At 41.8% G+C, this 23961-nt stretch overlaps 2 protein-coding genes across 4 annotated transcripts in view; both read right to left on the bottom strand.

Annotated features, from left to right (window-relative positions):
- Positions 1-2995: 2995 nt before the first annotated feature.
- S1PR1 (sphingosine-1-phosphate receptor 1) lies at positions 2996-10013 on the bottom strand. Of its 3 annotated transcripts, none has more exons than XM_063298326.1 (2): positions 9755-10013; positions 2996-5864 (listed from the first exon to the last, which is right to left on the bottom strand). In XM_063298326.1, the coding sequence occupies exon 2, from the start codon at positions 5721-5723 to the stop codon at positions 4584-4586; it is 1140 nt and encodes a 379-aa protein (XP_063154396.1). In that variant the 5' UTR covers positions 5724-5864; positions 9755-10013; the 3' UTR covers positions 2996-4583. The 3 variants fall into 3 exon arrangements, with proteins under 3 accessions (XP_063154396.1, XP_063154398.1, XP_063154397.1); XM_063298328.1 differs by lacking the exon at positions 9755-10013 and adding an exon at positions 8924-9729; XM_063298327.1 differs by lacking the exon at positions 9755-10013 and adding an exon at positions 6266-6476.
- Positions 10014-18000: 7987 nt separating this feature from the next.
- The window catches only part of LOC134493630 (glyoxal reductase-like), a 78485-nt gene continuing 72524 nt past the window's right edge, over positions 18001-23961 (bottom strand). Inside the window, exon 7 of the mRNA XM_063298323.1 lies at positions 18001-18571. Coding sequence (XP_063154393.1) covers positions 18470-18571 — 102 coding nt within the window. The 3' untranslated portion in view covers positions 18001-18469. The remainder of the gene's footprint in view (positions 18572-23961) is intronic.

Raw genomic sequence — 23961 nt, 5'->3', positions numbered from 1 at the left:
CACTTCCAAACTTTGCCAAAAACACTCTCTCCAAGAAAAGGAAATGATTGCAAATGAAGTCATTTCTTCCATACCAGGAGACAGATGGAGAGAAATCCCAGCCTTCTTCCGTTTTTTGTCTTCAGGGCATTTTTGGAATTTCCTTCAGGAAGTAAAAGGCTGCAATCTAAAACATTTCTTTCACTTGTCAGGCAGCTGAGATTTCCACCATAAAATGTTACAGCAAGATGACACACAACCTAAGAAGGTGAGGGTTATCTTTGTAACCCAACTGCATCCTGTAAGTTTCAATGAATTCCGAGGAATTACCTGGGGAGTTGGCAATGAAGAGCCAGCATGGGGCACAAAAAAAAAAACCATCGACATATCGTGTTCTCTCTGAACCAGCTCTCCCCAGCCTGATGTCTTCCAGCACAGTCATTGGTTAGAGACAATGGGAGCTACGGTTCAATGCCGTTGCACAACTTCAGGTTTACTGCAACATCTGGAAAGTGTGAGTTCTCACTGGTTTTGCCTCCATTGTAAAACAGCTTTGGGTTTCAATCATTTTGACACACTATAAAATGAGAAGTGCACAGAAATGTTTTGTAATGGAATAAAAGTCTAGCGAAACTGGCAAGAGGCAATTCCCTTATAATCAGTGTGTTAAAACTCTGGATTTTAGCGTAATAATAAATCCTGTATGCTTGTAATCAGAAATAAGACCTGCTGTGTTCCGTAGAGGCTTCCTCCAGTTAAGTGGATATAATAGGATTGAAACCTACTCTTTACATTTTGGGATGGGGGGTGGAATCTAAGAAAAACATACTGTGTATTCTTTCCTTGAAAAGCCCAAAACTGTTCTAACCAGAGAGTGAACATGAAGCCGTGTAGGGAATATTAGTCCCGTTAATCTCTTTTGTCCCTTCATTTGAATGGGGCGGAATGTATACTGGCATACATGTGTGTAAGAAAAACAAACACACTTCATTTTTTTACATAGCTGTGAAAAAGCTGTAGTTCAGAGTTATTTTTAGGGCCCTGACCTACACACGTGCCTCAGGTTTTTGTAGCACTCATTTTCTCTCTGTTTGAACGCTGTATTTAAGAAGAACCACCTGATCCCATCACATGTAACCTATCTTTAATCAAATTCTTCTTGCAATCATAATTTGCTTTTTCTCATTCAGCCTTCCCTGGCCTGGTGTCTGCCAAATGTCTTGGATTACAATTCCTAGCTAGCTGGACAGTGAGGAAAGGAGTTGTACCCCAGAACATCTGGAAGCTATCAGATTGGGAAATGCAGCTTAATTACTATTTATTCTCATTTGAATCTTGGCTTGCTGATCTAAGAACCAATATTAGGTATTTGCGATAAGCCCTATGATCCAGCACTTTCAAACTAATGATTGTCTGTGATAAATGAGGATATCAGGGTATGTTCATATGTGTCATTATGCATGGATACTATGATTAATACTGAGCTGTCCTCTCAGCACAGAAAGGAAATGAGTATTTCCATTGAATTCTTAAAGTATCCTGTCAAAACCATAGCAGAGTCACGTATGACATCAAAGGAAGGATGGGTCAAAACACAGTTTATACAAAATCCCAGTTTATTAATACTTAAAGGTCATGAAGCTATATGTAAATTGTACAACCAAGTTGAAAACATTTTACATACTTTTTTTAAAAATTGCACTGCAAATAATGCTAAAAGGGCCAATAACCTTGTTTCTAACATCCACCTATGAAGTCAGCCAATACTTGTACATTAATCTGTTGGTTGCAGCTACTTTGCATATGCTTAGCTCAGTAATGCACTACTGATGGATTAAAGGCCACAACAGTGGAGACACTCCTGCCATTTTTATTTCATTATTTAAACTTTGGATCCTCCCAGATGCAAAACATGGGCTCTTCCACTGAACTCTGCCCCTTTCAAAGGACACCAGCTCCTGTGCCTGTTGCAGTTGGGCAGCAGAGATAATTTTAGGAGGTATTTCTCTCTCTCTCTCTCACACACACACACACACACACACTCATTTACTTCATGGTAAGCTGCAGCTTCAGAAATTCCTTCTCTCACACAACTATTTTAAGTACAGGATTCCTCAATATCCTCCTTTGCAACTGATCACTCTTAAGTGGAAAAGATAGACATATGTCCCAAATAATTAATATTGGGACCCTCCCTCCAGGTTGGGATTAAGCATGAATTTCTCGTAAAATTGAAGACAACTGCTCCAAATATGGAATAGCATCTATGCTTATTAACATCTCTACATCTTATACTTGTTCAACCTTATTGACTCAGGTTAACATACACACACACACAAAATAGCAATTAACACTATAATAAAATACATTCATTTAACACAAATAATGCTTTCCATGGATGGACACGGATTTGCAGTCAGTGAACACCATTTAAAATTAATGGACATAGTGGTTATACAAGGATCTTGTGTGTGGACATTTGGCTGAGATTGCAGAAAGGCCCAATCTTATTTCTTTGTTCAACCTTAAAAGGCTTACTAATAACTGTGATTCATCTTTCAGCTTAAACTATATCTCAGAATTTAATAAGTAAAATGCTACAAATTGAGGTAAACCTCCCCTTAGTCACATATACATTCATGGGGTCTAAGCTATCTCTAAGCCTCGTGCGGCGTAGACTGGTAGGTGGCAGTACTGCAGCCGAAAACTCTCCACACAACCCGAGTTCGATTCCAGAGGAAGCTGGATTCTCGGGTAGCCAGCTCAGGTCAACTCAGCCTTCCATCCTTCCGAGGTTGGTAAAATGAGGACCCAGATTGCTGGGGAAGGTGACAACTGGGGAAGGCAACGGCAAACCACCCCGATATAGTCTGCCAAGAAAACATCACGAAAGCGGCGTCCCCCCAGAGGGTCAGACATGACTCGGTGCTTGCACAGGGGACCTTTCACCTTTCACAAGCTATCTCTAACTAACCAGGGGAAAAAATAGTATGGTCATAGTAGACAGCTAAGTTGACCAAGTGTGTGGCAGCTGTGAAAAAGTCCATGCTTGAGATTGAAATAAAACCATCAAATTGTAATGCCCTTACACAAATCTAGGGTTCATCCATATTTGTAATGCTAATTACACTTCTGGCTGCTACATTTGGAAAAAGATGTAACAGAGCTGGAAAAAGTGTAGAAGAGGGCAATGAAACAGATTAGGGTTCCAATATCTTCCTTATAAGAAATGACTAAACTATTTACTTATAAAAAGGGAAATGGGAAATCATGTATGCTATGTAGAAAGAAAAGAGGGAAAATGTGTATCCCTCACTCAGAACATTAAGATTCAGGAAAGTCATCCAACAAAGTTGATTGGAAGGAGATGAAAAACAAACAAAAGAAAGCATTTATTCACACAACACATAATTAACCTGTTGAATTCATTACCACAAGACAGGGTGAGGGCCATTAACTTGGATGGCTTTAAAAAGGGATTGGATAAATTCATGGAGAATACTGAAGGTCTATCAAGAGCTATTAGTCTTGAAGTCCTATAGGTTAGAACAGCCTGTCTCCAAATACCAGTTGCAGAACAGTAGTAGTAGCAGTGAATGGCTCCACCTCCTGCTTGTAATACCCCAGATCTGGTTGACCAGTGTGGGGGAAAAAAAGAATAGGGAAAAATATGTATCCTACACTAAGACAAGGTTGGTCATACAACAAAGTTGACTGGAAGGAGATTAAGGATGATCATTGGCCTGCTCCAACAAGGCCGTTCTTACATTCTTATGATTACCATGAGCAGAAATGGGACATGGCTGGTGGTTAAACCTGTGTATATAAAGCTGCTGTTAAAAGTTATTAAAATGCAACTCATCACTGAAAGCAGCATATTTTTCAGTTCTTTTTTTTTTATGGTTCAAATGACACATCTATTAAGTTCAAACAGCCCCAACCTAATTCACACATATCACAGCCCCACTAAATCCTTGAGGATTCAACTACAACCAGGAGTATGGGGCTATGTTCCTCAGAGTAACTCATAGCAGCCTCCAGCACCTAATTCCCACTGACTTTCCATTTATGATTAAGTGCCAAAGGGACAAATGCACCTGAACAACTCTTGAGGTAAAATCCCCCCTCCCCGGTTCTCTTTCTATTACTCAGAATATACTAGCACATTTGCTTCCCTTGACAAGGAGTTAGTTGAAGAAGGCTGTTGTTCCAAAACAGCAAGAACTTGGTTTCAGGGGTCCACTGAAGTTTTGCCTTGAGGAGGGGAAAGGGTTTGAAGATATTTCTCTCCTTCCCCACCCATACTCCAATTCAAAGGCACTGCTTACCCAAGTGTCCACTTTTCAGAGATGTACAGAGCCTGAATATTCCTAATGACCCTAAGTTGCCTAAGGGCAAGCCAACACACAACATTCTCCCAGAGAGGAAATATTTTCAAACGACACAACATGTCTTATGCCATCAACTGCACCCCAATCAGTACTCCATTTCCCCTTCAGACCAACTCGTTCTCACTCTCCTCCTTCTGTCTGGAGACAAGCAAGCAGAGCTATTCCCCATGTGTCAGCCTTCAAGGGGCTCAGGCCTCCTCTTTGCCAAAGCTCCTAAGATGATGAGGTGACATTACCAGAGGACACAATTGTTTCTGGAGGATCCCCCTCATCTTTCTGTGGATGGGAGGAATTGTCGGACTTACTTCGGCTGAATTCTATCCCTCCAATGATTGGTCTCTTGACTTTGGTCCCAGAGTCTGCAGTGGGACACGTACAGCACCGTACAATCTTGAAAAAGGCCCTCCGCATCTCCTTGTTGGTGAGCGTATAGATGATTGGATTGGTGGCTGAGTTTAGAACCGCTAGTACTAAGAAATATTCAGCCTTGAAGAGGATTGGACAAGACGTGACTTTGCATCTCACGTCCAGCAACAGAAAAATGAACAAGGGAGTCCAGCAGACAATGAACACACTTAAAACAATAATCACTGTCTTCAGCAGAGCCAGTGACTTCTCAGAGCTCCGGGTTGCTTTGGCAACATTCTTCCGAAAGGTCAGCCTACGGCTCCTTGTCCTTACCAAGATATAGATCCTACAGTACAGGATCACAATGGCCAATAAGAGGCCAGTAAATATACTGGTGCAGAAGAGGATATAATGCTTATGATAAAGAGGCAACACTGTGGAGCAGTTCTCCAGGAAGCCAATGCAGTTCCATCCCATAATAGGGAGCCCCCCTAATATCACAGAGATGACCCAACAGGCGCTGATCAGCAGGAAGGAACGGAAACTATTGCTGCCATTATGGAGCTTCATCTTCAACATGGTAATGTATCGCTCAATCGCAATAGCCAGCAGGCTGAAAACTGAAGCAGACAAAGCCACAAACATGCTTCCTTCCCTAAGAAACCACTGGGCAGGGGTGAGGGTGTAAGTCTTGGAGCCAGACAGCAGGATGTTGGCGATGTAAGCCACTCCTGCCAGCAAATCTGAGAGTGCCAAGTTACCAATAAAGTAATACATTGGTCTATGGAATTTCTTGGTTTTCCAAATAGTCAGCAGAACAAAGATGTTCTCGAGGATGATGAAACAGCAGATAATGATGAAGACCACTGATGCTGCTCTGATCCCACTTTCGGCATTCTCATTGAGCTTCCCGGTGTAGTTGTAATGCCTGATGATGATTTCATAATTGAGGTAGTCACTGACTTCGCTCAGGACCTTCACGTAGGGGCCCCTGGCGGAGTCCATGGTTCCAGCCTGGATTGCAGTTTTCCAAACAACTGGCAAGAAGTGGTGTAGAATGTCAGTCACTTCCTGCCCTGCCTGCGTCCAAAGTCTGCAGTTCCAGTGGCCAGTATCTCCTCTTGGGTAACCTCAGAAACCACGATCCTTAAAAATCAAGAGAGACAAAGCAAAAGAGGATTAGCTAAAGAGCATTTGATTTAACCCAGCACCACTCAAAATCCAACAAGATGAAATCACAATGTCAATTCCTGCAAGGGTGCTGCAGTCTTAATTATGCAGAATGAAAGATGAAGAACGAAGAAACTATGGTTTGATTCAATTTTATACATTGCTTATATTTGATTAGTTTCACAAACCACATACGTCTACAAAAATAATAGCTTTTATCTATATGATAATCCAGCTGGCTGAAATAATTTCTACTAGATCGTAGAACAGCTTAAGTGCAGGATTGTACAAACCACAGCAGCCACCACCTCATCTCAAAGCCTTAGACAACTGGGTACACTCACACAGTAATGCTTGTAATCATGAGGTCCAGATACCTGCTTTCACTGTACATACAAGTTGTTCTGATTTTTACAACAGTGGCCAAATTATATCACAGCAGGTGGCAGCACCTAGCTATCCTTGGCTGATCTTGAGGAAGCAAAGCAAGCTGGACCTGATTAATAATTAGATGGGATACCATCAGGAAATTCTCAGAGTGCAGATCAAACTGGGAAGTAAAAGAAAAAAAACAATCAAAAACCACAAGTAGGAAACAGCAAACCATTTCTGTACTTCTACCAAGCAATCAACATGGATATGTCCCTGTAGAAGAGAGGCATTCCCTTCTTAGCCAGATTATGCAGTTTGCAATCGTAACACTGATAATTTGTTTTAAAAGGTCACCCAGGACAATACAAGTGAAATCTTTTTTTTAAAATGCCCACTGATCTCACTGAACAGAAAAACCAGAGTGTCGAACCCAATTCAAATGCATGAAATTAAATCCAAGTTTTGAAAGACAGAGCTTGGAAACAATGAAAGGAAATAGGAATCACTCAGAATTTCTGTTGCAAGAAGTTCCCACCTAATTCCACATCATCTTCACTTTACAAGTCACAATGCAGCTTATCCCTGTCTACGCACACACCAGTGAGCCTAATCCCAAAGTGGCTGTTTATAGCCAAACAGGGAACCTTTTCCCCTTCAAGATGTTTTGAAGTACAACTCACATCAATTTCAAGACCTTAGGTCACCTGTCTCTGATGGCAGCCTAAGCAGTCTTAATGCCTGAAACATCTTTCTTCAGGTGGCTGAAGCAATGGAAAGAATATTGTTTTGGTTGGTTCCACGTACACAAAAGAGGCAAGTCAAGCTTGAAAAAGAATCACTTTGTAGAAGTTTAGGAAAAGGTCATCTTGGAACAATGGACTAATTGTATCATTTAAAAATAGAAATGACCATTAAATTGGAAGAAACATTTTTGTTTCCCATTCCCCCAATACCATTTTCAGATCTCTGGAATAAACACAGCAAAAACCTAGAGGACATAAAAGAAAAACCTCTTGAACTTTTGTAATTGGGAGCAGAAAGAGAGAAAAGGCTGGCTTTGGGCTACAGCCTTGCATGTAGTTTGGAAGCTCATCTTCAACAGCCCAATTTGTTTGCATACTGCATTACCAGATGAACAAAAGCATAGGGGAAGATATAAATAAATACTCATGGCTTTTACACTAAGTATTTAAAATAGTAGATCGGTCCGACAGAGAAAGCAAAGTTAAAACTTTCACTGTGTGAAGGTTTTTTTAGGGAAGAAGAGAATGAAAGTTACACTTGTGTTCCATTCCCTTCACTGGAAGATCTTAAAGCTTATTCTTTCCTCACTATGAGTCAGGACAAGGTGAAATAATCTGACTCTTCAAAGACACACACTGGATTTCCTAATAAAGGACTAATTCACATATAAATCTTTGCACTTGGATACACACCATACCAGACTTTATGCGGTACACACAGTAAATGGTACCTACCTGCTTAAATAGCTGGGTTACCTTACACAAAGCATGCCAGGTATATAAAAGATACATGCCATTTCTGTGTTTGGCAGGACATAAACAATGCACCATTTCAATTTGGTCACTTTTTGCCCCAATGCGTAGCATCTGATCTGAACAGAGCTTTGAACCAACCAGAGAAGCTTCCTCCCTCCCCAACCATTTCTTTATTGTCTACCTCATGCCCAGGAAGTAAGAGAATGGGTGCCCATATAACCCAGGCAACATTCAGTTAATAGGAAAAGGGGCAGATCAGGATCATGCCAATCCACCATCTTTTCTCCAAAGCATCAAGCATTCTGTTAAACTTCTTTACAAAGAACTATGGTTGCAGTAGGACATGCTGATTTATTTTTTAAGATTTATTTTAAAGACAGCAGAGAAGGACCTGTATGAATACTAACTGTGCACACAAAACATTTTGTTTTGAACTTCAGCTGAATACAGACATACCTCAATGTCCCCCTTTAAACACCACAAGACTAGTGAAGGGAATTTAACTGCAGCTGAAAAGTCTCCTAAAGATGATCAGGTCATCAAGCTGACTGAAATACCATCTTTTGCAACCAAGTTTTGTTAAAATAGACTAGTCCTCCTGAGTCAAACTGAAAGCACACCCTCAAAAAGTTACAAGCCTTTGGGGTACAGAGGTTAACAGCAACAGCCAGAATCAGCAGGAGAAAACGACTTCCAGCCCAAACCTGGCAACCCAGTAATCGCTAACAGAAAAATAAAGTCCCATTCTTTGGATCCTCCAAAACAGCCTGGTTTTAAATCATGTTCTTTCAACATCTCTTCTAAAATTGCGCCTGTTTTCAGTTCCTCGGGAGGGAGAGGAAATCTAGTGGTTGCTCCCTTCTGAGATTGCCTTGTCTCCTCCATCCCAGGTACAATATAGCATGCAAATCAGGAGAGTTTTCTAATGACATCGAATATTCACGTGCAACTTTCACCAGAGGAAACATCTCGCCAAAACAGCTCTCGGCCATTCATTCCGATTGAAGAAAGAACATCTCTACTCCAGAGACTTTACCCAATTTCTTGTATTCTAGGCTGTTCGTACGTACATCACCATCAGACTTAGCGGTAAATTGCGTGTTGGAGTTAACGTTGCTTCCCCTACGAACTTTGCATTTCCGTTAGCTTCAACATTTTTCTCACCTTTTTAGCTTTCTTAATCCACCACCGCGATTCAGCCTACACGCACGCATCCAGGCATCAGCTTCCCGGTAGATCCCACCGAGTTCTCCAAGTCAGCTTTCCAGGGCTGAATTGTTACTAAGCACGTTTATTAGCTGCTGCCTGCTGCAACATTAGATAGGGACTGGCAAGTGGGGCGACGCAATCCCAAATCAAATGCCACCACAAAGTTAGCTGGTAGTTCAAGCCCAAGACTCCTCCGTTCACGCGTTCAGCTGCTAGGAGCAAAAAGTTGGGAGGGAATTTCTCCCGGTTTGTGCGCGCGCTCTTCCAGGGAAGTTTGCTGGGTCAGGTTTAAAACAACGTAAATCTTTCCGCCACTTCCCACCGATTCCTGATAATATATCCCGGCAAGCTCCCGGAAAAAAAGAGCCAGCCTTCGCGCTCGAGAGGGAAAAGGGCAAGTGTCAAAGCAGGGCTGAAGGCTGCGCCCCTATGCACACTTCCGTGGAAGTAAATTCTAGTGCACAAAGCGGGATTTACAGCCCAAGGAACACATACCGGGTAACAACGGCTTAAATCTCAACTAATTCCATGGATGATCCTGCGAGGCCAATCCTTGGGTACTATTTCCCAGGGGTTCGGAGTTTTGCCAGCGAACGCAACACCAGCACTAGGAGGTGTTAAAAGCCCTCGAAGCCGCTTGCAAACGAACTCGCGCTGCGGTGGCTTTTCCCACTTGGCGTGTTGCGAAGCGCCCCGGAAGGCGGAACGCAGCGAGGCGCTTCAGTCTCTCTCGCAAATCCTCCTCTGACTCAAGCCGAACCCTCGAGACCCTCGCCCAGTTCTTACCTCGCTCGCCCGGGGCGCTGCTCTCGCTGGAGGAGGCTGCATCGCTCACCCTTCACCTCGCGCCAGGCCCACCCGTCGCCCCCCTTGCATAACAAAAGCGGGGCTGCCTCCTGAGCTCATTGGAAACGTTTTCCTTTCCAGCGTGGTCTCCACCCCTTGAGGTTCCTATTTCTCTCGCGCAGCGGAGACGACTTTAACTCTTGCTGGGCTTTGCCACCGTGCCGGCCTGGAGACAGCGAGGAAAAGGAGAAAGCCGGCGACCAGGCCAGCCACTCTGGCCGCTCCGATTTCACGAGGCAGCACTTAAGCCGGGCGTGGCTGCGGAAGGGTTAACACCTGTTTCCTGCGCCTCTGGCTGCGCTTTGAAAGTTTTTTGTAGGGGTTAGTTTAATGTGGGGTAGGTGCACGCGGGGGGAGGAAGCCTGGCAACCGCGGAGCGGATGGGAGGCGGGGACGCGGGAAAGCTGGTTTACTGGAGACACCAATGTGCCGGCTGGTCTCCCTAGCATCGCTTCCCTAGACTTTGCCGAAGTCGCCTGCCACCTCCTCCTCCTCCGTGTTGGAGTCGCCCGTTTGGTTTGCCACCTCGTTTTCGTTTTAATTAATTTCTTTTATTTATTTGTCATATTTTTATCACTGCCCATCTCCCCCACTCTGGGGACCCTGGACAGTTCACAATAAAACAGTATAACATTCAGTAAAATCAGAATAATATCAATAAATATACATATAAAATATAATAAAATCCAAGTGATGGCAGATCTAATCCCCCCCAAAGGGAAGCGGCAGGTCCCGGCAGGACTAGGGAACCAACCAACCCCAAGAGTGGCTCTTCCTCTCCCCACTCCAGGCATGGTGACAAAACCAGGTCTTCAATGCTTTCCTGAAGTCCAAAAGAGAGGAGGCTAGCCTCACTTCTGGGGGAAGAGTGTTCCAAAGGGCAGGAGCTGCTACAGAGAAGGCCCCCACTCCTGGACCCTGCCAGATGGAATTCTCTTGCAGACGGAGTCCGCAGCATGCCCTCTCTGCATGAGCCGGTGGGACGGATTGATGTAACGGGGATGAGACGGTCCCTTAGGTAACCTGGACCCATGCCATGTAGGGCTTTAAAGGTGATAACCAACACCTTGAATTGGACCTGGAAGCAAACTGGCACCCAATGCAGCTTGCAGAGCAAGGGAGTAATATATGCTGATCTTGAGGCACCAAAAACTGCCACACAGCTGCATTTTGGACCAGCTGTAGCTTCCAGATACTCTTCAAGGGTAGCCCCATGTAGAACACATTACAGTAGTCTATATGGGAGATGACCAGGGTGTGAGTGACTGTTTGAAAGGCCTCTCGCTCCAGGAATGGGCATAACTGGCATGCAACACGAAGCTGCACAAAGGCCCTTCTGGCCACAACTGCCACCTGCTCTTCGAGCAGGAGTCGTGAGTCCAAGAGGACCCCCAAGTTACGCACCGGATCTGTCTGGGGCAGTGCAACCCCATCCAGTACCAAAGATGGCAAATTCCTAGGAGCCGAGGAGCCAAAGCCACTCCATCTTACCAGGGTTCAGCTGAAGCCTGTTGTTCCCCATCCAGACCCCAACGGCCCTCAGGCACCTGGAAATGGCAATCACAGTATCTTACCCCCCCCCCCCCCGCGAGATGGAAATGTATAGTTGAGTATCATCAGCATATTGATGATACCTCATCCCATGGAGACAGATGATCTCACCCAGAGGTTTCATGTAGATGTTAAAAAGGAGAGGAGAGAGTACTGATCCCTGCGGCACCCCACACACGAGGGGCCATGGAGCCGATCTCTCCTCCCCTATTAACACCAACTGAGACTGGCCCTGGAGGAAAGAGGTGAACCAGCGCAACGCTGCACCACCCACCCCCAACTCCCTCAGACTCCCCAAAAGGATGCCATGGTCAATGGTATTGAAAGCTGCTGAGAGTTCAAGAAGAGCAAGGATGGATGCACTGCCTCCATCCCGCTCCCGCCAGAGATCATCCATAAGTGAGACCAATGCTGTTTCTGTCCCATATCCAGGCCTGAAACCTGACTGAAAGGGGTCTAGATAATCCACTTCCCCCAGGATCTTCTGGAGCTGCAGTGCCACCACCTTCTTAACCACCTTCCTGTGGGGCTGTTTCTCCCCACAGTCAGCTAAGGCATGTGGGAATACTGCCATCCCCTTGTTCTTCTAAGCTGGGGAAATCCACTTCTACTTGGCAGTCTAGCCATATCTGTAGCACAGGCATAGGGATTGCCCCTATCCATCTTCCCCCTCTTCCCTCTCTTTCTCTTTCGTGGAAATGAGATTCTGAGGCAAGCACTGACAACGGCTACATCACGGGCACAAGAGAGTTGTTACCCTCTCCGTACCGCAACTTGGATTCAAACTATGAGATACGAGCAGCAGAATGGCTTCTTGAAGACATTGTAGGAAAGGAGCCATGTTAGTCTACAGTAACCAAAAATCCAGTAGTACCTTTTCTGATTAGCTTCTCATGTGAGCTGTACCTCTATGACTCTATGCACATGATGAAGTGAGCTGCGGCTCACCAATGTTTTATGTCTGTTAATAACATTTGTTAGTCGGAAAAGGTGCTACCACACTCCTGTTTTTTTTTTCCTTTTTGAAGTAAAAGACAAGCAGTGTCCTTAAGGAAATCCTGTCTCCCTAATTCCTAGTCAGGCTGTTCTTTCTTGTATACAACATTCACAAAAACTTCCTGGGAAAGGACTGTTGGTCAGTTAGAGAATACATGCCTTGTTGGCAGGATGTTCTGAGTTCAGTCCTGAGCTTCTCCAGTTTGGAAGGTGGATACAACAAATCTCTACATGAGAATGTGTAAGAACTGATATCAGCCAGAGCAGACACCATGTTGTTGTTGTTGTTGTTGTTAATTAAACTTGTATGCTGCCCAACTCTCAACGACTTTGGGGAGCTCACAACAATCAATCAAAGAAATTACAATAATTACAAGATCCCTATATTTCCTTAAGAACTCCTGGCCATCTTCCCCTCCCTCCCTCCCTTCCTTTCCCTCTTCTCTCCCCATCTCTTCTCCTTTTTAATGCATGCATTATAAAATCTGTAAGCGAAAGGATCAGTTGTAAGCACAGGGCTGTTTTGTGTTTTGTTCAGCTGTAATTTGTTCCAGAAAACTTTCTCAAGGATAAGGTATTGGTGCTTTAAATAAATAAATGGATAGGCTGGCTAATTCTGCTGTAAATAGCTTTTTATTTTCTCTCTGTTTTCAGACAGTGATATATATGTTGCTGATTATATAAGATTCCCAAAAGGAACTGTCATCTTTTTGAACAGTGTAACAGACATAAAACCCCTAACCACAGAACAGTAATATCATAAAACTGATTCAGACAGAAATTCCGGTTTTGTTAAATGGATCGACCCATCTTGACAGTTAAAATTGATCTCAGAGCAAAACTTCTAGATTTTTTTTTTTTTTGCTAACAGTTTCAATTGTTCCACGCCTTTCTCTGAATGACCACACTCCACCCTCACGTTTTGAGATCAGCAGAAAATGAGCCCCAGATAAGAGAACCGTTATTCTGCAACTGTCAGGGTGTCATGTTCATCGTTCCAATCATTACACAGGGAGAAGGGGAGGAAAATGAACTTGAAGACATTCTGTGCAACGGCCACACAATCAGGACCTGCACGTGTTCTGCTACAGTATAAGCAGAAAGGCAAGAAAACAGGGGATACCCCCTTCTTTGGAAACCTGTTCTTAACATACCATATCTGGAGGGATTAATATATCTAAGTAGGGTGTCTAACCGAGGGATGTAGTGACTCAAGAAATCTCATAATCAAATATAAAAGTTTCATTTTTAGATACTAATGACATCATCACAAAAAAGCAAACACTATAATCCTGTGAACAAAGACCAAAAAAACTGTCTTGCAGGAGTTATTGGAAAAGAAAAATAGGTATATATTGCTCCTGAAAAATCAATATACTGTACCAACCACGTCCCAAATATAAGTGTAGGCAACCTGGTGCCCATGGGCACTAACATGCTGAAGGACACTTCCCATGGTCCCCAGCTGATTCTCTGCTTCATCTAGGTTAAATGGTTTTTAGATTGTTTTAGTAAGTAAATAAAAAAGGAAAGTGCCAGCCTCTTGCATCACTTCTATTTACAAGAATGCTTTTGAGCACTACAGAGATACACAAAAGATTTTTTTTTAAAAAGGGTGGCTACAAGCTCATCTGCTAGCTTTTCCCATCCAACCAAATGTAGTCCGAGGTTGCATCAGTAGAAGTATAGTCTGTAGATGAAGGGAGGCTTTGGTTCTCTCTCTTCTGCATTGGACCACATTGGAATACTGTGTCCACATCTGGAGCCATTGGCAATTTGAGGTATGTCTAGAGAACAGCATCTAAGATGATAAAGGGCCTGGATGGAAAAAAAAAACTTATGAAGAGCAGTTAGAGGCATTGGATAATATATGTTTATATCTGCAGATAGATATGATAGCTGTCCTTAAATATCTGAACCTCTGTCATATAGAAGATGGGATGGAATTGTTTAGAATTGTTTCACAAGGCAGGACAAGAAACAATTGGTTTAAATTACAAGGAAGTAGATTTCAGTTAGACATAAAAGTTTTCTAACAGTAAGAGCTGTTCAACAGTGGAAGGTGACATTGGATGAAGTTAGACTCTCCCTTGCCAGAGATGTTTAAGCAGCATTTGGATGGCCATCAGTTGGGGATGTTTATAGATGTGGATCCCTGTACTGAGCAGGGAATTGGACTAGATGATGTTCAAGGTCCCTTTCAACCCTTATGTTCAATTATTCTATTATTCTATCAGAGAGGGGAAGATTGGCATATATCTTCATCTGGGTTCTTCTGTGTGCTACAAAGAATATGGCTGCACTATAGAATTTGGAAACAAAGAACCCCTAACAGATATTCCCAGTAACATAATGTATGCATTATTGCTCCAGGAAGAAGGCAAATGGGGTTAAATATTTTTGTTCTTCAAGTCACATATGAAAACAGTACAAGGGTAAGACCTATGGAAATATTTCATGCAGCCTATTTATTTCTGTCCTTAGTGAAAAAGAGGAGTTAGCATGTTACTACTTCACAGGAATTTAGTAACTGCTCAAGTGTATTTGCTTATAGAGTCAATGATGTGCTTAGCAATGGATGAATGGTACAGCTCCAAGTGGCACAACCCCGGGACTCCCTCCAATGATTGTGATAGTTGCTACAAGATGTTTTCTTTTTCCTTTGCCAATGTCACACAGAGTGAGTGAACTACTGTAAAATGAAGCTATGTCCAGCCTTCCTTGCCACTTTCTTTTTTCCAGCAAGCTGAAGTTTTGCAAAGTACTATTGTGACTAGCCATCTGTCCATTAAGAATAGCCAGTGGGAATAAATGGGGGCCCAGGAAAAAGAACTCCCATTCATTCTAGTATGAAACAGTGCATAAAAAAGGAACAGAGTGCCTTTTCAACTTCTTTGTATCTTTAATTCTGTGATGTCACAATGCACATATAAAAGGAAAAGGCTTGCATCACACTGCTTGTGTCATTCAGTCCCCTCCACCAAGATGGTTTTTAAATTTGCATCATTGTGGATCTTCTACCTCATCCAGTTATGTTGACCGGCAGTTGTATTTGTGAGATCCATTTTCTCTTGTTTTTGACAGTTCGTTCCCCAAAACAACTTTGCACAGCCTAGCACCCATCAGCTGTATTGGATGCAAGTCCTGTAACTCCCAGGACAGGCAAGTTGTCTGAAAATACAATTGAGTGGCTGTAGTTACTGACAAAGGTAAGGCATTGTCTGTATGCTAAAATGTGACCATTTTGATTTGTGACGAAGTGTAGTATCCTCTTTTTTTGTTTAAGTTAACCCCTATCTGTGTGTCATTGTTCATAATGCAAGAGGGGTAACTTGTTGAACTCCAACCCTCATGAGACCAGGCATCAAGGACTGTAAACACTGTAATCCAGTATTTGGAATTCTGCAGGTTTTACACCTTTGCTGAAGTCAATCAAAGCTGACTATACTGGTGGCAGGTTCTTAAAATTAAACATAGGCCTAGTTCAAATCACACATAAAGCAGAGCTTTGCATTTAAAATTATAATAGTAGCACATGAGCAAGATATACTCAACTGTCACCCTAAGCGTGGCCTTCCCACATATTTTGTTTCAGCTGGGTTACATAAATGGTAAGAGTTCAACTTAGCCGAGGGGAAGAATAGATAGTAACTATGAGATAGAGAGGAATTTGAATGAGACAGATCCACATTTAAGGACCCAGGCCACTGCCTCTTTAATATGTCTAATTAATTATCAAGGACTCCAGGAGTTAAATAAACCAGATTTTAATACTTGAATAAACAGAAACATTAGATTCCAGAATTCAGAATTTTCTCAGATGATTACCTGACATAGAAAGCTCCTGATTATCTACCATTACTTTGTTCTCCAAGTATTTAATTCTTAAATTGCAAGTTTCCTTATTTTGATATCTGTTAATTCTATGGATTAAGGGATCCCACATTATACACTCCCTAAGCAGCATAAAGAACAAAAAATGTTCAAGAAAGCTATTCCTGCTGGACATGCTGAAATATAGATGTGGTTATCCTATAGAATAAGGGACGCGGTGGCGCTGCGGGTTAAACCGCTGAGCTGTCGATCGGAAGGTCGGCGGTTCGAAACCGCGCGGCGGGGTGAGCTCCCGCTGTTAATCCCAGCTCCTGCTCACCTAGCAGTTCGAAAACATGCAAATGTGAGTAGATCAATAGGTACCGCTTCGGCGGGAAGGTAACGGCGTTCCGAGTCGTCATGCTGGCCACATGACCCGGAAGTGTCTATGACAACGCCGGCTCCAAGGCTTAGAAACGGAGATGAGCACCGCCCCCTAGAGTTGGATTCGACTGGACTTTACGTCAAGGGAAACCTTTACCTTTACTATCCTATAGAATATTTCAACTCTACACGAACACCCTCTATGGAGGAAGAGTTTTAGGACTTTGGAAGAATTCAGGACTTTGCTTGATAGAATTCAGGGACAGAAATATGTGACTATAGACCACAGCAGAATCTCCTATGTCAGCTTGCAGTCTTATAGTACAATACCATATATTTGTACTTACATGGAAGACTCAGTGAAAATACATCATGCAATCATCAGCAAAATAACATTTTAGATATATAGTATGTTCATAGGAAGATCTCTAGCACTCGAGAATAATCATACTCATGCTTGCTCCAGCCCACAATTGTACTACAGAGTTGACGAATTCTATTCAATTTGTCCAAATTTGCCATTGAAGTATGAAGATCTGAAACTGGAAGTTAGAATTATATCAATATGTCCATGGACATGGATGCTTCTCAAGGGGCTATTTACATGGGGTGTTGGGGCTGAAGTATACTGTCATGCGCTGCCTACCTCCGAGTAATACACAGACGCTGATTCCGATGAAGCAGGCTCTGGTTTATTCGCAGTGTAGATACAGTGATAGAAAAAAGCTGAGAGTGACAGGAGCGCGCCGGTGCGGGGTTTAAATACCCCGCGCCGGTCAGCGCCCCCTCACTCGCGGTTACGTCACCCCCCTTTGTCCAACACGCTGTCTTGCCGGTAGGTGAGGGGTTGCGAGGCCCCGCTGGCGCTCCGGGATCGCCCATCATCGGTTTCCCTATTCCTCCGGTGATTGCTGTCAGCTGGGCGATCTCCGTTGCGCTAGCGCTAACAGCTTGGGTGTGCCTCGCGATCCGCTTAGCCATTGTCTCTTGTCCTTTAGTCTTTGTAAGTTGATGGCTACTTATCTTGAGCCCCTTCCCCTGTTTCCTTGTTATTGTCATGTGTGCCATTGCGCTGATGTCTTCAGCTCAACGGCACTCATGACATATACCAACCACAAGATCCCTGTCTTGCCTTCTTGTCACTTCAGCAGCCTCTCCCACACACTATCAGAAGCTGTACTGTTCTGGATCAAATGAGGGATTATTTATTATCTCTTGCTATGGAAAAAAATGAGAATAAAATACTCTACTGCTATGAGACAGAGTAGTGGCACCAATTGTATCCTGGTCTGAATGAATATGTTGCAGTATAACTATCTTTAGTAGATCTGGAGGGCTATAGCAAGTGTTTTTTTCCACAAACTGCCTTGCTAAGTTCCTGTTCCTTACAACAGTTTTAATTTAAATAAATATTCCCAGAACATTGGTTTAAATGTTTTTTATTGGCAATACAATTGGATTGCAATTGTGTAACAGCAATATGTGGTTCTAAACTGATTTGGTTACCTCCATGCAAAAATGAGTAGATAAAAACAAAACATTAATCCAACATTAATGGTCTTAATTAATTAATTTTAATTACCATGCAGTTCCTAACTCCAAATTGTCTCACACATGGCCAAAACCAACAGGGCTGCAGCTGTGTTAAGTTTAGCAATGTCTTTTTTAATTCAGTTCTAATTAGGCTCAAGAGTAACTTACAACTTCCTGAAAAGTCTTTTAGTGAGAACTTGGAAATGGGACCACCACATACAATAGTCTAATAATTTGTTAATAAGGAAAGATAGGTTTGAGCAAAAATTATTCAATCTGCAGTAGCTCTGAATGCATTAAGTAAATAGCAGAAACAAGCTTGGGAGAATTCAGAAGTCGTCATGTTCTCAGCCACTGTATTCTGTAACCACTTTATGGTTATCCCTTCCATAATGGATAGGTTAGATAGACCAATTTTCTGTTGATGTTCAGGCAGTCAAGCAATTCCATATCTTCTTTTTCAAGCCTAAAATCAAAGACCTGGAAATCAATAATGAAAGAATAATATCAGTACATTAAACTATAATATTCTGATACAATGTTCTTGATAACCCACAGCACCGTCAATCTTTGTTCTACCCATAAACTACTATTACTTGTACTGAAGACAGAGGATAAGTGTTTTTCCTTCAGGCTTGAAGATGGAAGTCTGTGAGGAAAACTGCTATTGTTCCTGGTGAGTAGACCCACACTACTTTCAACTCTAGCAAATAGTGCCCCCTCCCCCCTTTTTGCACCGTTTCAAAAACCTGCACAGTTTAATCAGAGGTCACAGCAAGATGAAAGAACTGTCCATTTCTGGGGAAACAAAACTTTAAACAAGTTTTCAGGCCTCTTAAAAGACTGACATGTCCAACCCTGAAGAAAGGCTCAAACTTACTTAAGATTTACTTTCTAAAAACCTACTAAATTTCAAAGGCTATTTCATATTAGTTTAGGTATTATGAGAGCTTGAATAATATTTCAGGTTACAAGGATCCTTTAATTAAAAATAATGAAAAATAAAAGCAAATCTGAAATCACTGAACTATCCTAGTGAGAGCCAGTTCAGTGTAATGCTTGAAGGTACCAGGTTAGGAACAAGAAGACTCTGAGTCCTGCCTTGGGCATGAAGCCAGTCAGGTGACCCTGGGCCAGTCACTCTCTCTCAGCCCTAGGAAGAAGGCAAGTGCAAACCACTTCCAAAAATGTTGCCAAGAAAACTGCATGGACTCATCCAGGCAGTTGCTAGGAGTCAAGACTAACTTGAAGGTACACACACGCAAACCAAAATCCCCTCAGACATCCGAATTAGCTACTTTTGTTAATGGTTCAACAGAAATGAATATTTTTCTTCACAAAGGAAAAGTAGTTGATGGAAGTATTACCTTCTCTAAAGCCAAAAGATACATACTACCGTTGAGGAAGAAATTATCATTATTATAATTTGATAAGGAAAATCCAGCCATCCCAAATTATTATTAGATTTTTATCCATATATTTATTTATTTCTCTCAATGCAGCAGACATACCTAATGCTCCTGTCTCCTATTTTCCCCACAACCACCTAGTGTGGTGGGTTGGGCTGAGCGAAAGTGACCTGCCCAAAATCACCCAGCACCGTTCATGTCTAAGGGAGACCTAGAACTCACAGTCTCCTGGTTTCTAGCCCAGCACCTTAACTACAACACCAAACTGGCTCTCAATTGGTTGAACTGAGACCCATTCATATAGTACCTTTTCAATATTGTTATTGTTATGGTGCTTTTTATATTTGAGCCATACTGGTATTAACTATGTAAAATGGAATAAATACGCATGCTACAGAAGACAGGCTTTCCAAAGTATATTACTATTAACATATTAACTGGATCTGAGAGTGATTTCCAAAAAACAAAAGAAACAAATTCTTAAAAAGAATAAGGAAAAGTATGCAAGGAAATGTCTTGTCCTATTGAAACTCTCCTGTAAGAGCTGGTTTTTAAAGAGATTTCTCTCTGGTACATAATCAGTAATCCACCAAATGGGAAAAAGAGCCTTAAAATTAAGACAAGAGAACTAAAAACTAAATGTCAGTCAATCATTCAAAGAAAATGAAGATAAATGACCTTTAAAAACAAAACAGAATAGCAACAAAAATGCTGCACAAAGGAAAAGGATGCATGATAAAAGCGGATGAAATGACAACAAAAGTTGCATCAGTGGACCACCTGAAATTTTCCAAGACATTGTGACTCAGCTGCAAACATTACGTCAGGGAAACATGACTTTTGTTAATACTGTCAATCCTGGCATTTTGCCAGCAGAACTGATGCTTCCAACTGTTTCCCCATCAACTCAATTCATATCATCTGAGTATTTTCCTTTCAATTAGCATATTGGGGTTTGAAGCTTAATTCTCTGCCTTCTTAAATAACCTCAGCCTAGAATCAAAATGAAGCAGCATGAAAATGAAATAAAAGCAAGGAGTCTTCGAAATATTTTTTTTTGTCTAGAACTAAAAGGCTGTAATTTGCTTTTCAAATGACAAAAACAAATGAAGCCCCCAAACCACAGCCCCCAAAATACATGAAAATAAAACGTTGAGAAATCTAATTAGTTTCTAATGTGTCTGTTTGGATCCAACTCTCCAAAATCAGTGATACCTGTGCAGACATCTATCTTTCTAAATCCATCTCCTTTCAGGCTTAGAGCCTTTTGGGGGGGCTTTTCAAAATGATGAATGCCAATACCTGTTTTAACTGTCCAAATGAGATATCGTAGAAAGGAAAGAGAAAAGATGCTGCTGTAAGGAAAAGATGAAGGAAGATTTCCTCAGATATTTCATACAACCACAATAGAGGCTTATGGGAATAAATTCAGTTTTTTCCTCAGAAATACTCAATTTTTAAGAAGACTGAGAAATATGTTCAAGAATCTGAGTTTCACAAAGCAGTTGCCTTCATTGGAACCATCAAGAATAAGGCAGGAGCCATTTGAAAATAAAACAGGCTCATTCTCGGCAGATATTAAACATACTACAAAACGGTTTGACCATGTGCAGGCTTTGTTTATACATCAACAAAACAATTTTCATCCAGGAACAGAGCTTTGAAAAAAGAGTTGTCACTAGCTTTCCTGTCAATATAACATCACCGTACCACTTTAAAGGGAGAGAGACTGGTGTTTACTAGAGCATATCAGGCCAGTAACACATATATTTTGACTCTGAGGGCTTCTGAACTTATAATTATTGCAGCCTGTTTACTGCCTATATAGCAGTGATATAATTATCTTCTAGCCTCAGTTGTGGGCTAGGAAAGGGGCCGGAGCATCTTCGACTCTCTGCAATCATATGTGAGCTTGGTTAGAAATCCCTTACGTGTGCATTTTAAAGCCACCACTGGTTTCTTTCAACCAGAGGGTCTGAGCTACATTTTATCAGGAGGAGGAGGAGGAGGAGGAGGAGATTATTCACAACCAGATGCAACAAAGATGGATTTGAAGAAACAGGCCACATAAAACAATTGAAGAAAAAAAAATGAAAAAATTTAAGATCCAAACAAGGGGACAGAAAACTCAAGATAGCCTCAGAAAAAGGCCACATTCTTCCCCTTCACTTTTTAAAACTGATTTTGCTCTTTTCTTATTTCAAAGTCATTGCCATTACTTCTTTAGCTAAAATTTGTGACATTTTCACTTAAATATTTGAAGTATGCAGCCTATTCCTACTTCTTCCCAAACAGCGACACTAGCTTGCCCCCACATTTCAGGGCTCTATATAACTGTTATTTCTGTCCCAAGTATCAGGATTAAAATGCCAGCATTTTCTAGTTTCCCTATGAGCAAAACCTCAGTGTGCATCAGTTATGTAAAACTGATTTATTTAATCGTGCTACCTCACAGAAGTTTCATTTAGGTGGAAACAAACAAGCAAAAAATAGAGCCAAACCAGGGAGCTGAAGGAAAAGTTCCCAGAAGAACTTTTGGCTCAAAACTGTGGGCATCACAAAGCTCCTCCCCTCAAACTGGAACAGCTGCAATCCAAGCCCCACCCCTTTTGCATGTGTGTCAGTGTGGCATGTACCACAAAGGGGAAGAGTGTTGCTCCAACCACCATTTTGCCTGCTTTGACCCCTCCATGGATGTCACTAAATAGGAATTTGATTTGGAAAAAATATGTTATCCCCAAATTCATAGGAACTGTGGTAGAATCACCCTTTCCCCCCCTTCCTTGAAAATGTGTTAATCCTGTCACCATAGGTTGCAAAAGCCAGGCTTTTGCCAGATGGTGGTTACCATTTCCTGTACTTTCCTATGTTCTGGAGTGAAACCACATATCAGAAGTTTTAGAGAGAAGAATGATCACATCTACCCAGCACCTGACATTTTATACTGAGTTTTTAAAAAACAGAGGAGGAGAGGGAGAGGGAGAAGCTGCTGTGCTACAACTGGAAAGGTCCAGGCCACCCAAACTCTTCAAGTAATTCCCTTTGCAATTGCCAGAAATACACCCTCAAATATGCTGCCTTTGAAAGGGACGATAAATATGGGATATTCTCATCCAACCCAAGAAAGAAATGTGCCATTTACAACTGATGATTGTAATTATCACTCAGAAGGTAGGCTCTTAGAAAATTCATCCCGTCCAAAAGACTGGAGGATTTACAGATCTAATTTTAAGTTGGCTGTGGGAAGGGGATGTAATTTGAATCAGAACGTTTTTTGGTACTAAAGCATCAATATTATAAAAATACTTACCATTCACTCATAATCTATCTTTTCCATGCACAGAAAACCTCATGATTCCTTCACACTATAGTAAAAAAGACTTTATCCTATAATCATAACAAGCAGCAGAACTGTAGTATGAAAATAAAGGGTGGGCAATATAGATTAAGTCTAATTCCACTCTTAGTAGCACCAACAGAACAGATTAAACAGACTGTACTCTGAGAAATACAAGAAAGAGGCTAATTTGTTTACTGTAAATAATACCTTTATGGAAGAAAATGTACTTTTATACTTATGTAAGAATACTGTTTTATGACATTTTAATGATTTTTTACTGTAAACCCAGAGTCGCTCCTTGAGTGAGATGGTGACTAAATTTGAAGTATGTATGTATGTATGTATGTATGTACAAATAAATAAATAAATAAATAAAAATAATAAATTCACCAAATGCCATTTTTAGGAGCCAAGTCACAAAAGTGGGAAAGCTGCGCACATAGCATACCTGAGGGTAGAGGGCTCAGTCTCCACTAACAGGATGCTAGCAGTACGAATGGATGCCTGTACCATGTCATCACGAAATGTTTTGGGATAGTCCTGTAGAATTTTCTGCCACAAATGTGTCAAGATACTTCACGAATATCGTAAGATAAAGACAGTATCTCCTTAAATGGAGCAACAACAGCCAACCTTCACATTTTGGAATTAAGAAACAAAGCTTCATGGAAGATCTAGATTCAAAGCTGTCTTGAAAGGCACTGCATCCAAAGGCGCAAAGTACACACATGAATGGATTGTCAACTAGCTCCAGTGTGTCCTAAGAGACACTGAATAATAGCTGCCATATTCTGTCTGTCTCTCAGGAATGTTAAAAGAGTCCCTGAGAAGGTATTTTCTTCTAAACGGGAGTGGGCATCCTAAATTCCTTTCTGTGGCACCCCCCACCCTCTGGGATTTTGCCACAGAGCTTTTCAGAAAAATGCAGCCTCGCTTACTTGCAGGATGTCACAAGGTGTCCACTCCCTGGTAGCCCCTCAACCTCTTTGCCAAAATAGTAGAACAATGAAACAAAAAGTGGGGGCTTCTGGCCTTCAAAAAAATTGTCTAAAATGAATCACTCTTGAATGCAAAGCATACAGCAGAAAATATGACATGAACAGATATAGAAATGTTTTTAT

Source organism: Candoia aspera, chromosome 3 (genome assembly GCF_035149785.1).
Source record: "Candoia aspera isolate rCanAsp1 chromosome 3, rCanAsp1.hap2, whole genome shotgun sequence".
Classification (NCBI taxonomy): domain Eukaryota; kingdom Metazoa; phylum Chordata; class Lepidosauria; order Squamata; family Boidae; genus Candoia; species Candoia aspera.
This window is presented reverse-complemented; position numbering and strand designations above follow the sequence as displayed.